The sequence below is a fragment of the Excalfactoria chinensis genome, chromosome 5 (assembly GCF_039878825.1).
Source record: "Excalfactoria chinensis isolate bCotChi1 chromosome 5, bCotChi1.hap2, whole genome shotgun sequence".
In the NCBI taxonomy this organism is placed as follows: domain Eukaryota; kingdom Metazoa; phylum Chordata; class Aves; order Galliformes; family Phasianidae; genus Excalfactoria; species Excalfactoria chinensis.
This window is the reverse complement of record NC_092829.1, coordinates 5,975,762-5,989,623: the sequence shown is the minus strand read 5'-3', so window position 1 is coordinate 5,989,623 and position 13,862 is coordinate 5,975,762. Positions and strand designations below refer to the sequence as shown.

The 13,862-nt window shown below is 41.5% G+C and overlaps 1 protein-coding gene across 1 annotated transcript in view; it reads left to right on the top strand.

The window, feature by feature from the left end:
- KCNH5 (potassium voltage-gated channel subfamily H member 5) overlaps positions 1 to 13,862 on the top strand; it is a 140,584-nt gene that overhangs the window by 23,701 nt on the left and 103,021 nt on the right. Inside the window, exon 5 of the mRNA XM_072337190.1 lies at positions 11,872 to 11,987. Coding sequence (XP_072193291.1) covers positions 11,872 to 11,987 — 116 coding nt within the window. The remainder of the gene's footprint in view (positions 1 to 11,871; positions 11,988 to 13,862) is intronic.

Genomic DNA, 13,862 nt, shown 5'->3' with positions numbered 1-13,862 from the left:
AAACTCCATGACTGCAAACCGTTGACCTGGTTAGGTCATGGTTGGACTTGATGATCATTAAGGTCTTTTCCAACCTGAGTGATTCTATGATTCTGTGACTTTTTTTTCTTCTCCTTTTGCCTATTTTCTTCTATGTTTTGCATAAATCAGAGCTTCTCTTATATTGACAATATATAAAAAAAATCATATTCAAATATTAACAACATTTCACTGCTGGAAAAGCAGCACTGTTGCAGTACAGTCTGCATTTCAACTGGGTGGATCAGCAGGATCCCACTGCACTGGGATCACAGCCTTGTTTTGTCAGAGGTAGTGCTATGAGCTATGCATAATTCATTGTCCTTGCAGATAACATTACAATGTGCTTAGAAGCTGTCAGGCCACTTTCGTTTTGAATTATGAGATTGGTAAACGTATACATTACAATTTAGGGGAGAAATTTTTCAACTTTTGTAAGAAGCATTTTAATAGAATAGTGCTGCTAAGTGCTGGGATTTGTCATTGGAGGGGCTATTTGAAAAGAAAAGGAAAAAAAAGATTTTCCTTTGGAAATTCTGCCAGGATCATGCAATACATAATACATAAGTAACTATGGTGCAGATGAGTTACTGCCTATTACTTATGGGAGCAGTAAATTTGAGATAAAAAATTCAACAGAAATAAAATATTGATGCCATTATGCAATAATCTCCCCATACCGGTGCATTCTGCACTGTTTGAAGGTATGTTGCTTTGTTGTGAAGCTTTGGTGTATCACATTCCTAGGTGGTACAAGGATTTGGTATTTAAGTCATTGTAATGAGTGTAGCTCTGCTGCAGGATGTTTGCGTGTCAATAAATGGTTGTGCTTGCTGACCCCACTTGCAGCTGCAGAACAGTTGGTGTCTGATGCTCTCCTTTCTTGGGCAGCTGCTGTTCTGGAGAACCAGCAGTGGTACCTCCATAATGAGGAAGCAGATTTGTTCAGTGCTGTTGGGGAGCTCATCCTGTTTGTGAAAACAGGACATCAAGCCAAAATATTGATCTTACTGCAGAGCACCTTGCAAAGCAGAGGTGGGATTTTTGCCCAACATAAGCTCAAAACCACAATTGCTGAAAGGCTCAGCACCAAAAAAACTCATTGACATCACATGGAATGGTCCTGTGGGAGGGAGGGGAGTTGGAAAGGACTGGGGCACTGTGACAGATGGTGTGTGTCTGCTTACCTGTGTGCTTACATTCGGCTGTGCTCCTGCTGTCAGGAAAAAAAGGAGGAGGAGCAGGAGCAGAAGGGAGGGGGCTTTGCTTGCAGGAGGGAGCAAAAGGGGAAAAATGTTCCAGGTCACCCAGCAGGCTGTGAATTTGTTACTGTCCGGAAAGCTGCTGAATCTTATTGAACTGAAAGCACAACTGGTAAAATATATTGTCAGAGTTCAGAAACCTCATTTTCTGAGCATACAGTGAGCACAACGGTAAGGATGTGACTGACTTATTTTCCTGACCCATCACGCGGAGTACTGTTATAAAACACAGAGCAGTTTGTTATTCTGCTAAACCCACTGATACAGAGCTGTTAAGAGCCTTGGATTCCTCCTGATTCTCCCCCAACCCCTCTAAGAACATGCATACAACACTAAAGAGTTAAAGAAAGTGCAGGCAAGTCTGAAACACCCAAGCAGTGTGTTAGCTGATGTTTAACAAGCAGTATTTACAGTGACCAAAAAGTACTGTTGTATCCTCATAACTGGAAAGAGTCTGACTGTTAAAGCCTAAGTTAGTAGGCTGAAGGGATGCCTTATGGCAGCCTGCAGCTCCTAAGAGGGACAGCTTTGAGCTTTGCTCTCTGTGACAGCAACGGGGCCTGAGGGAATGGCATGGAGCTGTGTCAGGGTAGGGGCAGCTGGGGGCCAGGGAAAGGTCCCAGAGGGTGGTGAGAGTGGAGCAGGCTGCCCAGGGCAGTGGGCACAGCCCTGAGCTGCCAGAGTTCAGGGAGTGCTTGGATGCTGATGTCAGACATAGGGTTTAGGTTTTGGGTGGTCCTGTGTGGAACCACGAGTTGGACTCAGTGATCCTTGAGGTTTCCATTCAACTTGGGATATTCTATGGTTCAGTGATTCAAAGTCTGCAAAACCAGCATCTCATGTAGAAGCAGTTAAGGCAGTAATAACAGGAGGAGACATCAGGATGTGTTTACTCTGGGATGAAGATGCCACCAGCAGTTGTGCAGGTGCAGCGAGAAGGGCCAAGAGCCATCTGTTGACTTGTTTGATGGTTTGTAGCACCCCAGCTTGTGAGTTGGTGGCTGTGTGAGTTGTGATCAGTAGCAGTGGAAGGAGAGGTGTGAGGACTTGTGGTAGGGCAGGAATTGGTGGTGGTCACCAGGACAATGCCTTATTTGCCAGTGAAAGAGCCGTGCTGTGTTTTGTCTGCTTTTTCTTTCCTTGTACCTCTTTGGTAATGTGAACATTTATCTTATCTGGATTCAGTACCAGGCAGTAGGTCACAATGGGTCATATCTGTGGTGGTGGAGAACCAGCTCACCAGGTGTCTGGACTGAATGCCTTAAAAAGCAGAGGTGGGAAGGCCATTACAAGCATATGAAGGTATTTTCTTCCAGAGCATAAAACCCAAAGAATCTCCTCTTTTATGTTTGTACCATTGTAGGATCACAGTTGGATGCTTTTATCAGCTTGCTGTGCTTGTATTCTGTCTTTACCCAATGGCCTTTTAAAAGCATCTTGAAAACATTCAGCCCTTCCAAAAGCACACAGTGGTAATAATCTTATGTTTATTTGTCAGAAAAAAAAAACAAATAAATCAATTTTTCTAGGCCCTAACTGTTAGGAGGGCAAATGGATCCAATTAAAGTTTTAACACAGTTTGAAGCCAAGAATGCAGTAGATTATATTAAACTGAAAGTTTAAGGAAGGGTGAAGACTGGTATTTTTTTTTTTTTAGGGTTATGGTGAAATGCCACCTAGTTACATAATAAGTTTTTTTTTTCTCTTTTGTTATCACTAGTGAAAGAAAAACATGGCCTCCAGGTAAACTTAAAAGCTTGCTTGCCTGGGATTCTCACTAGTTGTTTTGAGTCTCTTTTGAGGGAAGTATCAAGCTTTTCTGTAGCTGCAATTGGTTGGGAAGTTCCTATGAATACTGATGGAGATGGAACTGTTTGATTAGGGTGCAACGATGTGCTAATGAGGCTCCTACAGCTCTGGACTGTGTGCCCTTAACAGATGGGTATCTAGAGATGGCACAGCAGTATCCTAAAGGGTTTTTTTTCACATGGTACTGCCAGACTTTGATAATCAAGGCTGTCTGGGACAATGCTGTACTGCTTCTAGTGATATAACTCTTTATGGTTATATAACTCCATATAATGATACAACTGTATCTCGGAGTGTGACAGGGCTATAAAAAGTGTGCTGGTTGCAGAAATACGCACTTATGCTTGCTAATCCTTGCTAAGCCTATAATTCTGATCCTTTTTTATCTTTAATAAGTGCCAGTTATTAAGCATATATAACTAGTTGCACATGGGAAATTTTTCCTTGAGGGGGTATCAATCCTAGTGATAATAGAAGAAGTGGGTGGAGGGATTAGAGCATGAAAATGAGGTTTCTACCTTTAGCTGAAGCGCAGTGTACCTTGTTGAATATATCACCTTGACAGTAATCCATAACAGTAATTTAACAGGTCACAATTTGGATATCCTTTCCGTGTGTTTATTGTACTTTCCCATGGCTGTAATTACAGGGGTTTGGGTGCTTTATTGTACCAACAGCAGTTTGTTCTGCTGCTGTTTCCCATTGCTCTTATCTGCAGAGTTGTACCCCTAAGTGTCTTTAGGCTCCAAGGAGGTTACCTCTATCTCTCTGTTCTCTCTTCAGACCATCTGGCCCACAAGAAGGGATTTTGTGCAGGATGACATAGAAGTGGTCATTTGGCTGGACACTAGGTGGACTTGTGATGGAAGAGTATAGACAACTCATAGGAATTGTGCTAATATACAGATTCTCGGTGTTTGAAACCATCTATTTTGGAAATACACAACTTACTAGAAAGTTGGAAGACCTTCTGAGATGCTTTCATTCCTGTTCCTGTAGTACAGATGTCCCCATTAGTGTCTTTGGTGATGTGTTAGTGGCAAACTGGCCCCATTTCTTGTTCTGCCACTGCGATGAAGAATGGAGGATTTCCATATCCAGTGCTATTTAATTTCCTTCACAGAACTAAAGTACGTTTCTGAATCTGATACTGTATTTTGAGGTCTGTGTGTGCTCTGTTAACAGCCCAGGAAGCATATTAAATGTCTGTACATTTCTAGAAATATAATATGCAATGAAAAGAAAAAAAACACTCCATTGAAATCAAATGTAGCCCTGTGAGAGATTGAATTAAAATGGAAGTTGATATTTATAGAAGTAACTCTTTGTATTTGGATACACGTTTTATGTTGAAAATTGAACACTCATAAGCCCTCTATAGAATATTAACTATAAATACAGTAGAGTTCAGGTTTTTAAGATTCTAATCTGTTTAGCAATGGCTGTTACATTTCTCTAAGCTACTCCTTTGCTTAACCCATGAACTAAACCATCTTTTTCGAAGTGCAGTACTGATTTGAAACTCTGAACAGAATCCTCTGCATCGTTTCATATTTTTCCCAATTTTTTTTTGTAACACTAATGGCTTTATAGAAAGTGCTTTATTTAAATTAACCTGGCTTAGCTTCTTGCAGTGCCATCTTCTTAAACACTTTTTCCACTGTACTAAAAAAAAAAAAAGTAAGTGCCATTAAGGCACTTGCAGATGTAATCAAACCACCCCTCAGCCTCTGTTAGATAAATGTGCTGAACTCTTTAAAGCTCTGTCTAGCCTGAATTTGGAGGCCTGGTGATGGCAGATATCAGTGTTTCAGCTGCTTTTAATCCAGCTCATTAGCAGCAGTTGGGTTGAAGCTGGTAGCATGGATTTAAGTTCACTGGGTCCCGAATACATTTCTGCAGCTGATTATATATTGCAGCTAGGTGAGTTCAATGTTTTCTATTGCTCATCCTCTCCAAGTTTAGCTCTGTCTGCTGTATTTCACATGAGTAGGTAACTTTTTGCCAGAGCTGACCACATATGGAACTGCTCATCTACTAAGACCTCTGGATCCTTTACAGAACTACTCTTGCTAGGGAAGTTTTCCCTTTCACTGCTGTAAATAGAGTTTGCGTCTCTTTCACCTACATACCTAGTGTCAATTTAAAACACGCTGTATTGGTCCAGTCCAAGTTATCTAGCACATCACCCTCTTGAACATTCCTCTTATGTTTCTGTAGTCTGGCATTTAATCAGTGTTTTTTATCATGACTTTCAAGCCATAGACCTTATAGAAGAAAGGCTCTCAATAATGACTTTTTACTGCTTTCTGTGACTCCTCCTTTAATATCTGGCAGGGTACCAAGTTCTTCATCCATTTAATCTCAGATTTACTGAACTGCATGTCGCTAATATTTTGTCAGGAGTGTCACACAGTGTCAAGTCACCAATGATTGTTATACAGGAGGATCTGGGAGAATCATCCTCGTTCTGTGGCTCCATTTGGTTGGTGCATTTGGCCTTCAGTTTGGGCAAGGCATTTGACAGTCTCTCTGCAAGCAAATTTATACTCTTAGCAAATAAATGATGAAATCAACATTGCTGGGCATTGTACACTGTTCCACATTGACATCTATTCCTAGTATTCTTTTTCTTTTTGCCTTTAACAAATGTTTTGAAAGTCAGATCAGCTTTTTTGTCATTTTGTATGGTACTGAGATCAAACTAGACATTGTGTATTTAATTGGTCGTCTTCTTTGCCCTTTCTGCATATGGGTAAAGAAAGCCTTTTTATCATAGTCTGGAAATTCTTTAAAAACATTGTAATTATTGAAGTAAATACATCCAGAAAAGGATTTTTTCCCCCATATGTTTTGAGCTTTCTATGACCACTTCAAAAGCCATCATTTCTTATGCATGTATTTAATTGTTCTCCCTTCCCATCCTTGTATGTTTTGTTGTATATTGCCTTTTCATTTCCCATCGCTGGCATTCTCTTGAGCCTAATCTTTTGGCCAGTATAGTCTTTTCATTGACCATTTTGCTCTCTGATAAACTAAATGACAGTTGGCTGATATTTACAGTATTCAGGCTTCCTGTTTTCCTCCTAAAATTGTGTGTTTTTTTTTAATATAGTTACAGGAGATAAGTCCTTGGCGGTCCTATGTGCATGTGAATAAAGTTTAGATTAGTTGCAGAAACATTAAATTTAAGTAATTGTGCGCTGTGAATTTGCAGCTATGTCAAAATTAATTTTACGAATACACTGTGTACCAAATGTAACGAAGCAATATGTAGATCTTACTACTTTAATCAGTTGGTCTCAAAATGGCTTACAAAGTAGATCATTAGCATTATCTGTATTTTATGGAGAGGAGACTGAAGCTCAGGATGTAAAAGTGGTATGCTGAAGACTACCTGGTGACTCCTCATCTATTTTTGAGCACCCCGGTAGTTTTAGTGGGTGGATACTAACTGGGAATGCAGAATTGAGCAAGATAAGAGGTCAGGTATAAAAATTATCCCAAGAGTGCAGTACGCTGTCAGACAGTGGAATGCACAGAATTTCAAGTAGGAAAATGTATCCTAATATTTTGAATTACATTTGCATAGATGGTGTGGTTCTTCAGCTCATGAATAGTTTTACTGCATCATGGGAGTGATTGAGCTTTGTTTGACTGTTATTCTATTTATTCAGGAATCCCATTTATCTCTCTATCTCGAACAAAGCAACAGCAGGATGACTAAGTTTTTTGATGAGAGAGTGAACTCTTCCAGCCATATTTTACCTGCAGTAAAGAGCAGATAGCCAGCCATTGCAATGACCTTACTGTCTGAATGCCTGTTAATAATAGAGATTTGTAGATGCTAAGTTCTGATGCACAAGGATGATCCGTGTTATCAATTGACATCCAAATTGCCTAAATGAGCAGTGCTAGCTCTTGGCTTTTGTGTATAAGTCATAGGTACATGTGATTTAAACACTCTGTGTGTTAACTGTTTCATGCTACATAGCAAGGGGTGAAGAATGACCTTTCCATAGTCTGGAGTTGTAACACTCCTTCAGGCAGGGACCCGTATGAGCATTGCTGTCATTACCCTTTGTTTTTTGACTCAGAATATCATTGTTAACCCAGGTGTTTTCACTGTAGTCTGAGGTATTGGATGTTTTCCTGAAACACTGTTTTAAAAGCCTTGATTATTTCTGTTCCTTTTGAGATCAGACAGACCTTGACTAAAAGGTTAATTGCAACCCAGTAGAGCTACACTAATGTTTTATTAGGGGGGAAATAGCCATGCCTAGATTTTCCTGAGCAAGTGCACTATAAACAATACACTAATATCTTCCCTTGAGATTTTTAAACTCTTCATAAACTCCGGTGTATAGATTTAGCTTTAAAATAACGTAATATAGTTTATGAACTGGAGATTATGACAATTCTTTTTCAATGCATCTGTTATCTGAATCCATATTTGGACCTGTACACAAATATGATCAACTCCTAATTAGAGCAGAAGGACAAATGGAAAGGTTTTCTCACTTGCGGGTACTTATATTTGTAAATATTTGCTACTGTTTTTCAAGGCAATGGGCATGTTTATTGATGGCTGTGGTCTGCACAGGGAAGATGGCAGGGAAGATATTAAGGAGAAATTTTTTCCTCAGAGGGTTGTGAGGAACAGACTGCTTAGAGAGCTGGAGGTGCTTAAGGCCGTGCATGGGGCCTTGGGCAACCTGAGCTGGTGAGGAGCACCCAGCCCAATGGGTTGGGTTGGAACTGGGTGATCTTGAAAGTCCCTTCCAACCCAAACCATTCTGTGATTGTATTCCATCGCTTCTGAAGAAAACTATCTGAAAGGAAGGCCGCTTCTTCACCCTTGAGCCACCTTGTTTGGGATTGAGTGTTTGGAGAAGCCTCCTTTGTTGGACTTTCTTTGGACAGCTTTTGCTCTTTTTATGTTCTGCCATATACAGCAGCAGCATCTTTGTCCTGGGATGACTTTTTCTTCTGACCCAGAGAGGATGGTATAAAATGGGATCAGAAGTTAACAGAAGTTGGAGATGGACAATAGTGTTTGTGTTGGATACAGCTCTGTGATCTATTAATGGGAAGAAGAATGGTGACTAAAAGGGCAGGGATAGAAAGGTCCCTATGGCAATACAAGACTGAAGTTCACAGGTCAGTGAACACAGGGTGAGCAGCTAGTGCTGCTGTGTGGTCGAGCTGTTAGAAAAGCAGGGCTGATCCCATCCCAGCTGTCCAATATAACACAAGTTATTCAGGTCTCAGGAGCAAAGATGTGTGGGTGTGATACTACTTTTGTTGGAACAGTAACTGATAAAAAGGAACCTACTATAATGAGTAAGTTTTTTCAGTTAAACTTGGACTTTCTGATGGTTGAGGGGTGATAGGATCAAACTCTGATGTCTTGAACTTATATCATCCTTGCATGTGGAGTCATTAACAAGAAAACTGGAAATGCTGTTTCCTCCTTAAGCTCTCTGTCACTTCTCAGGTAGTGCCTGCACCTATGGAGGGGTTGAGTGAGCATCCTGGATGCATCTGGAAAGCCTTTCTCCACCAAGTCCAGGAAGTGTTTAAGTCCCCTGTCTGTTTCACTTTGACCTAGTGCCTACCTCCCTTCTGCGTTCCTGCACACCCTTAAACATCCTGACACAGTGCTGACAGCTTCAATTCATGTCATAGTGGCTCAAGTTCGAAAGACGTACAAGTTCTTAAAAGAAATTAATTTTCCTTTTGTCTCAGCTGTTATTTCAGGTGCACCACCAAACCCTGCCTGCTGCAGTTAGCTCAGCAGTCAGAGTACTGTCAAATCAGTGGTCCTAATTAGAGCAAGAGACAGAAAGAATATTTTGCTGATATAAAGCATTGTACTGTGACAGAAGCCATGGGAGAGGAAAGAAAGTTACGTGCTTGGAAGGACAATGCAGAGCCAAGGCAGAGCCCAGTTTAGTTGATGTGTTGATGTTTATCAGTGTGCTTGTCTTACTGAAGTCCTGTTTTAATGTGAATACAGTTGTCAAACCTGTGTCTTTGGTTTCCTGGAAGCGTGAGAATTTCAGTTTTAGTAATGGGCAGCACCAGTGAGGTATCTTGGTTTGAATTGTTTTGAAATACGAGGATGAATGCAAATCATGATGTGTCTTAAAAGCAGAGTTGTACGTTCTGTTTTTGTCAGTGAATCAGAAAACAATCAAAGAAAACTAAGGGAAATGATTATTGAAACAGTTATTTTATGTATACGCTATTCCAGAGCTTACTGTCTGGGGTGGTTTACATTTCCCTCTGAAACACCCAACTTGGCTTCTATCAAAAAGGAAGCTTCTGGTATAATCTGGTGCCACGTTGCCTTTGTTCCTAAGAATCTGAGTACGATGGTGCAGGTTCAGGGTGTTATTTCTCAAGGGGAGCCGTGTAAGAAAGACACGATCCAGCTGAGTTGAAGAGAGAATCAGAAGTGTTGATTTTTTTTCCTTCTTCTTACAGCTCTTATTTGTGCCACTCCTTTTCTCCTTCCAGACTGAAAATATCAGAGAGGACAGGCAGTTGCTAATATATGCGATGAAATTATCATTCATTTTAAATGTCTCTAGAGGAAAAGATAGGAAGGAATCATTTGAAGGAACACTGACAGCAGTAGGCAGCTATGCAAATTTTTTACCTGATGTATTTAAACGTATACATTGGTTTTAAATATAATTCTCAACTTAGCTAATTTATTACAAGGTCAAGGAACACAGAGACGTGCCCCGTACCGATTATTTCAGACACAAGGCAGTCTGTATACATTTTCACCTTCCCACTCATACCCTAGCATCTTGCTGTCACTGTATTTTTCTCTTGGGCTGTAAATAGGAAACAAAGTGCTTTTTAGCACTATTGCAGAGAGGGAAGTTGAAGTGGGTAGAATGATGCTTTGGGACTTTGTGCCGAGTTACAAAAATGTCACGTTAGCGTATTGTGCGCTTCTAATCTCTGGAGTCATGGCCCTCATGGAAAAGAAAGTGATGTAAAAATGTGGAATCTCCAAATGAGGCTGGAAGGGTTTTTGTGACAGTTCTTCTCCAGCCCAACACAGAGCTCTGGTCTTGCTGGAGAAAAGACACTGAAATACTTTGCACCCTCAGTAGAAGAGGTCAGGCCAAATGAGCAGAATAGTAAGATTGTATGCTAAAACGTGTGGTTTTCTTCTTTCACGTGACGATGATTTCACTGAGGTGGAAAAGAAATACTTGAGAAAGTCGTCGTTCTTCCATGCTGTTTGTTTTTTACAGCTGACGGTTTCCTGTCATTTGGTACCTGTCTTATATAGCTTTTTCCCAACTCGTTGTGATGCATCTTTCCCAGTTTCCCCAGGCTTTCTGAACATGTGGTGAATGTCAAAAAGGTGTTTTTCTTATGTAAGATGATGACCAGGGATTTCTTACTAGTTTTGCTTTTGTAAGATGAGAGACAATTTGAGAGCTCAGATTTTTGCAGGTGGAATGTGATGTGTCATAGGAAAGGGATGCAAGAAAGTACAAGGGACCATCTCCCATCATTGCCAGCCCTAGATGCCAGTCAGTCGAGGCATTTAAAGCGAGTACAGAAACATTGTGTTTCTTTTCTTGTCTGTGCCATTCACTCTAATTTTCACCTGCTCGACATTCAAGTTAGGTAAGAGTACAACTTGCACCAAAACCATTTCATAACATGTTTGATATAATATGCACGCTTTTGAGGTAAGACAGCAGGTTATATACATGGCTGAACTGAGTGTTGCGCGAGCGGGATTTTGGCAATACCACGTCAGAGTAAAATTATATCAAAACAGGATTAAAGACGTAGACCAAAAACTACTACTCTGCTCATGGGGAGGTGTTTCATTCCTGCAGACCTCTGATTTTTTAGTTCTCCTGCTTAATGCATCCGTGCTGTCCCGTTGATCCCCCTTGCTTTTCCTTTGCTCCCATTGCTCTGCCTCACCCAATGATGTACCTGTGCCAGCTGTCACATATAGGCATTCGTCCAAAAACAGTGACTTAGTGACACGCTTCTGGCTCTGAGCTGCTGTCGCTTCTGAACACCAATTGCTCCTTTCTGAACTCTGCAGAAAAACATTCCCCATTGTGAAGGTCTCAAGCTACCATTTGAGCAGCTGTTTATCGTTAGTTTAACAGCGAAGTATATTGCTCAGTGCCATTTAAAATATAGCTCCTAATCTGTCTGTAAAGTCTTAAAGCTCTTCTACTTTGAAGCATGAAGCCCTGAATTTTGCTGTTTATTATTATTATTATTATCTATCTATTTATTTTTATGTCCCTGAATTGTATTAGCAATCAGAGCAAAGAGCAGTAACAACTTGAGGATCCAACTTCTGGGGCAGCTCCAGCCAAAGCTCTTGGTGGCTGGGCAGGATTTTACTTCTCTGTGGGGTTTGCAGATGTGGGAAGCCTTTGTGGTAAATTAAATGCTTAAGAATTAGTTTAGTGCAACCGAATAACTCCCCAGAAGGCTGACAGTGCAATGCAATCACTCTCATACAATGTCTCCAAAAGCTAGAAGAAAGAACAAGCCAGAGCATTTTGATTTTACTCAGGTTTACTTATGTTTGCCTTGAAGCAGCAGTGTTCTTCCTCTTCTGCAACGTTGTGGAGCCTGGAGCCAGAACTTGCTCTGTGCAGCTATTCAGGGAAACTACTCAAGTCTGAGACTTAATATCAGCGAACGCATAGGAGACTTACTCATGTTGAATGGAGTGTAAGTGCTCGTGACCCTCATATTTCCTTCTTCCCTGCAGGTTGGACAAAGTTTGCACGGTTGACACGGGCCCTGACGAACAGCCGGAGTGTGCTGCAGCAGCTGACGCCGATGAACAAAGCCGAGGTGGTGCACAAGCATTCCCGCCTGGCTGAAGTAAGTGGGACAGACACATTCCTTCTTCAGGCAGAAATAGATGGGAGGTGGGGGGAGAGAGGGAACAACGTTTCCATTAATAAATAATATTTTTAGGGTGATGTTTCCCAATTCTGATTTTTCAACCTCTGCTCTCCTCTTCCTTAATAAGCACTGTGTGCCAAGTCCAGGACAAGTCATGCTCTTTCAGTCATCTGATGGCTTGGGCTGGAAGGGACATTAAAAGCCATCCAACCCCTTTCTATGGACTGGTTGCCCCCCACCAGCTCAGGCTGCCCAGGACTTCATCTAGCCTGGCACTGGGCATCTCGCAGGATTGAGGTACCCACATCTCTCTGGGCGGCGCTGCCAGAGCCTCACTGCCCTCTGAGTAAACAGTGTCCTCCAAATATCTATTTCTTCCCCTTTTAAAGTTTAATACTGCACCTCATTTTCCTATCGCTGTCCAGACCGTGTAACAAGTCAGTCTCCCTCCTGTATATAAGCTCTTTTTAGGTACTGAAAGGCCACAATGAGGTCTCCCTGGAGCCTTCTCCTCTCCTAACTGTACAAGCCCAGACCCCTCAGCCTTTCTCCAGAGAAGAGGTGCTCAAGTCCTCTGATCATCTTCATGGCCTTTCTCTGGTTGTACTCCAACAGCTCTGCATCCTGCTTGTGCTGGAGACCCTAGTTCTGGATGCAGTGTTCCAGATGGGGCATCATGAGGGCATAGTAGAGGGGGACAGTTATGGAAACAATCTCTTGGTCACTCTTACAAAGTCTAATTTCTGAATATAGCTTCAGGTTTGCTGATTGCTGCTTAGATTGGGGTGCAGTTTGGTCTGTGACTTGCTGTCTCACAGCAGAATGGAACCAGACTCCATGTTTCTGAGCCCCATGAATGGTCCACCTGTAGGTACCCACTTACTGGCAGACAGGGTTGCTTGAGAAGCCAGGTGCTCTTCTCGGAAGCATCCCAGCCTAGATCCCTGGGGTTGTACAGACACATTGACTGCACGTACACCTTTATGATCAACTTCCTTGACAAAGTCATTCCTGAAGTATTTTGTTAATTATTTTCTTCTTCAGAACTGATGAAATGAACTCTTTGGCAGGTTGCAAACATCTCCTTAACTGTGCAGATGGTGCAACAAGTGAAAGCCTTCAGGTTAACTGATGATACAGAGGTACTGCTTTCATCTTCGTGTCATTGGTAATGAAAATTATATGGGTAAAAAATGTGGTCAAAATATACGGGCTACGAAATATGACAGCCCTGTCCCCCTTGTGCTGGAGAGCTTGTCCTGAGTTTGATGCTAAGAATTGGCAGCAGTCTTAAATGCTTTCCTCATTGTTGTTGTTTTGTTTTTCCTTTCTTGTCTAAGTGGACTTTGTATATCATAAGCTTTATGTGAAACGAAACCAGAACAGAAGCCTGCAGTTTTCAAGGTGCTGGCAGCATGACGTTTTCTAAGAATTATCCCATACCAGCAGCTTGGATGACTGCTGAATTATTTGCACTTGTTTTTTTAATTGATGACATTTCCACGTTCTGTAAATTAGGTTATATTCTTTAGTGGTTTTGTCTGGAAAAAAGGAAGACTGGAAAAGATATGGTAGCCGTATTCAAACATGTCTAAAGCAGAAGAAAAGAGGAAATGGTTCACTGTGCCCACTGTAGCTAGAGAAAAGACTAACTGAACTAAGTTGCAACAGGGGATTTAGGATGGGCAGCAGGAAAAGCTCAAGTGATGGTGAAGGTTGTATGTGGGAATAGGCTTTTTGTGGAGTGTACAGTCTTCTCTCTTACAAGATTTTGCAGCTGCAGAATGCTTTGGAGACAAAGTGTGCCAGGGGTGCAGAGTGAGATTGCTTTTCCTATGTAGAGGTGTGCCA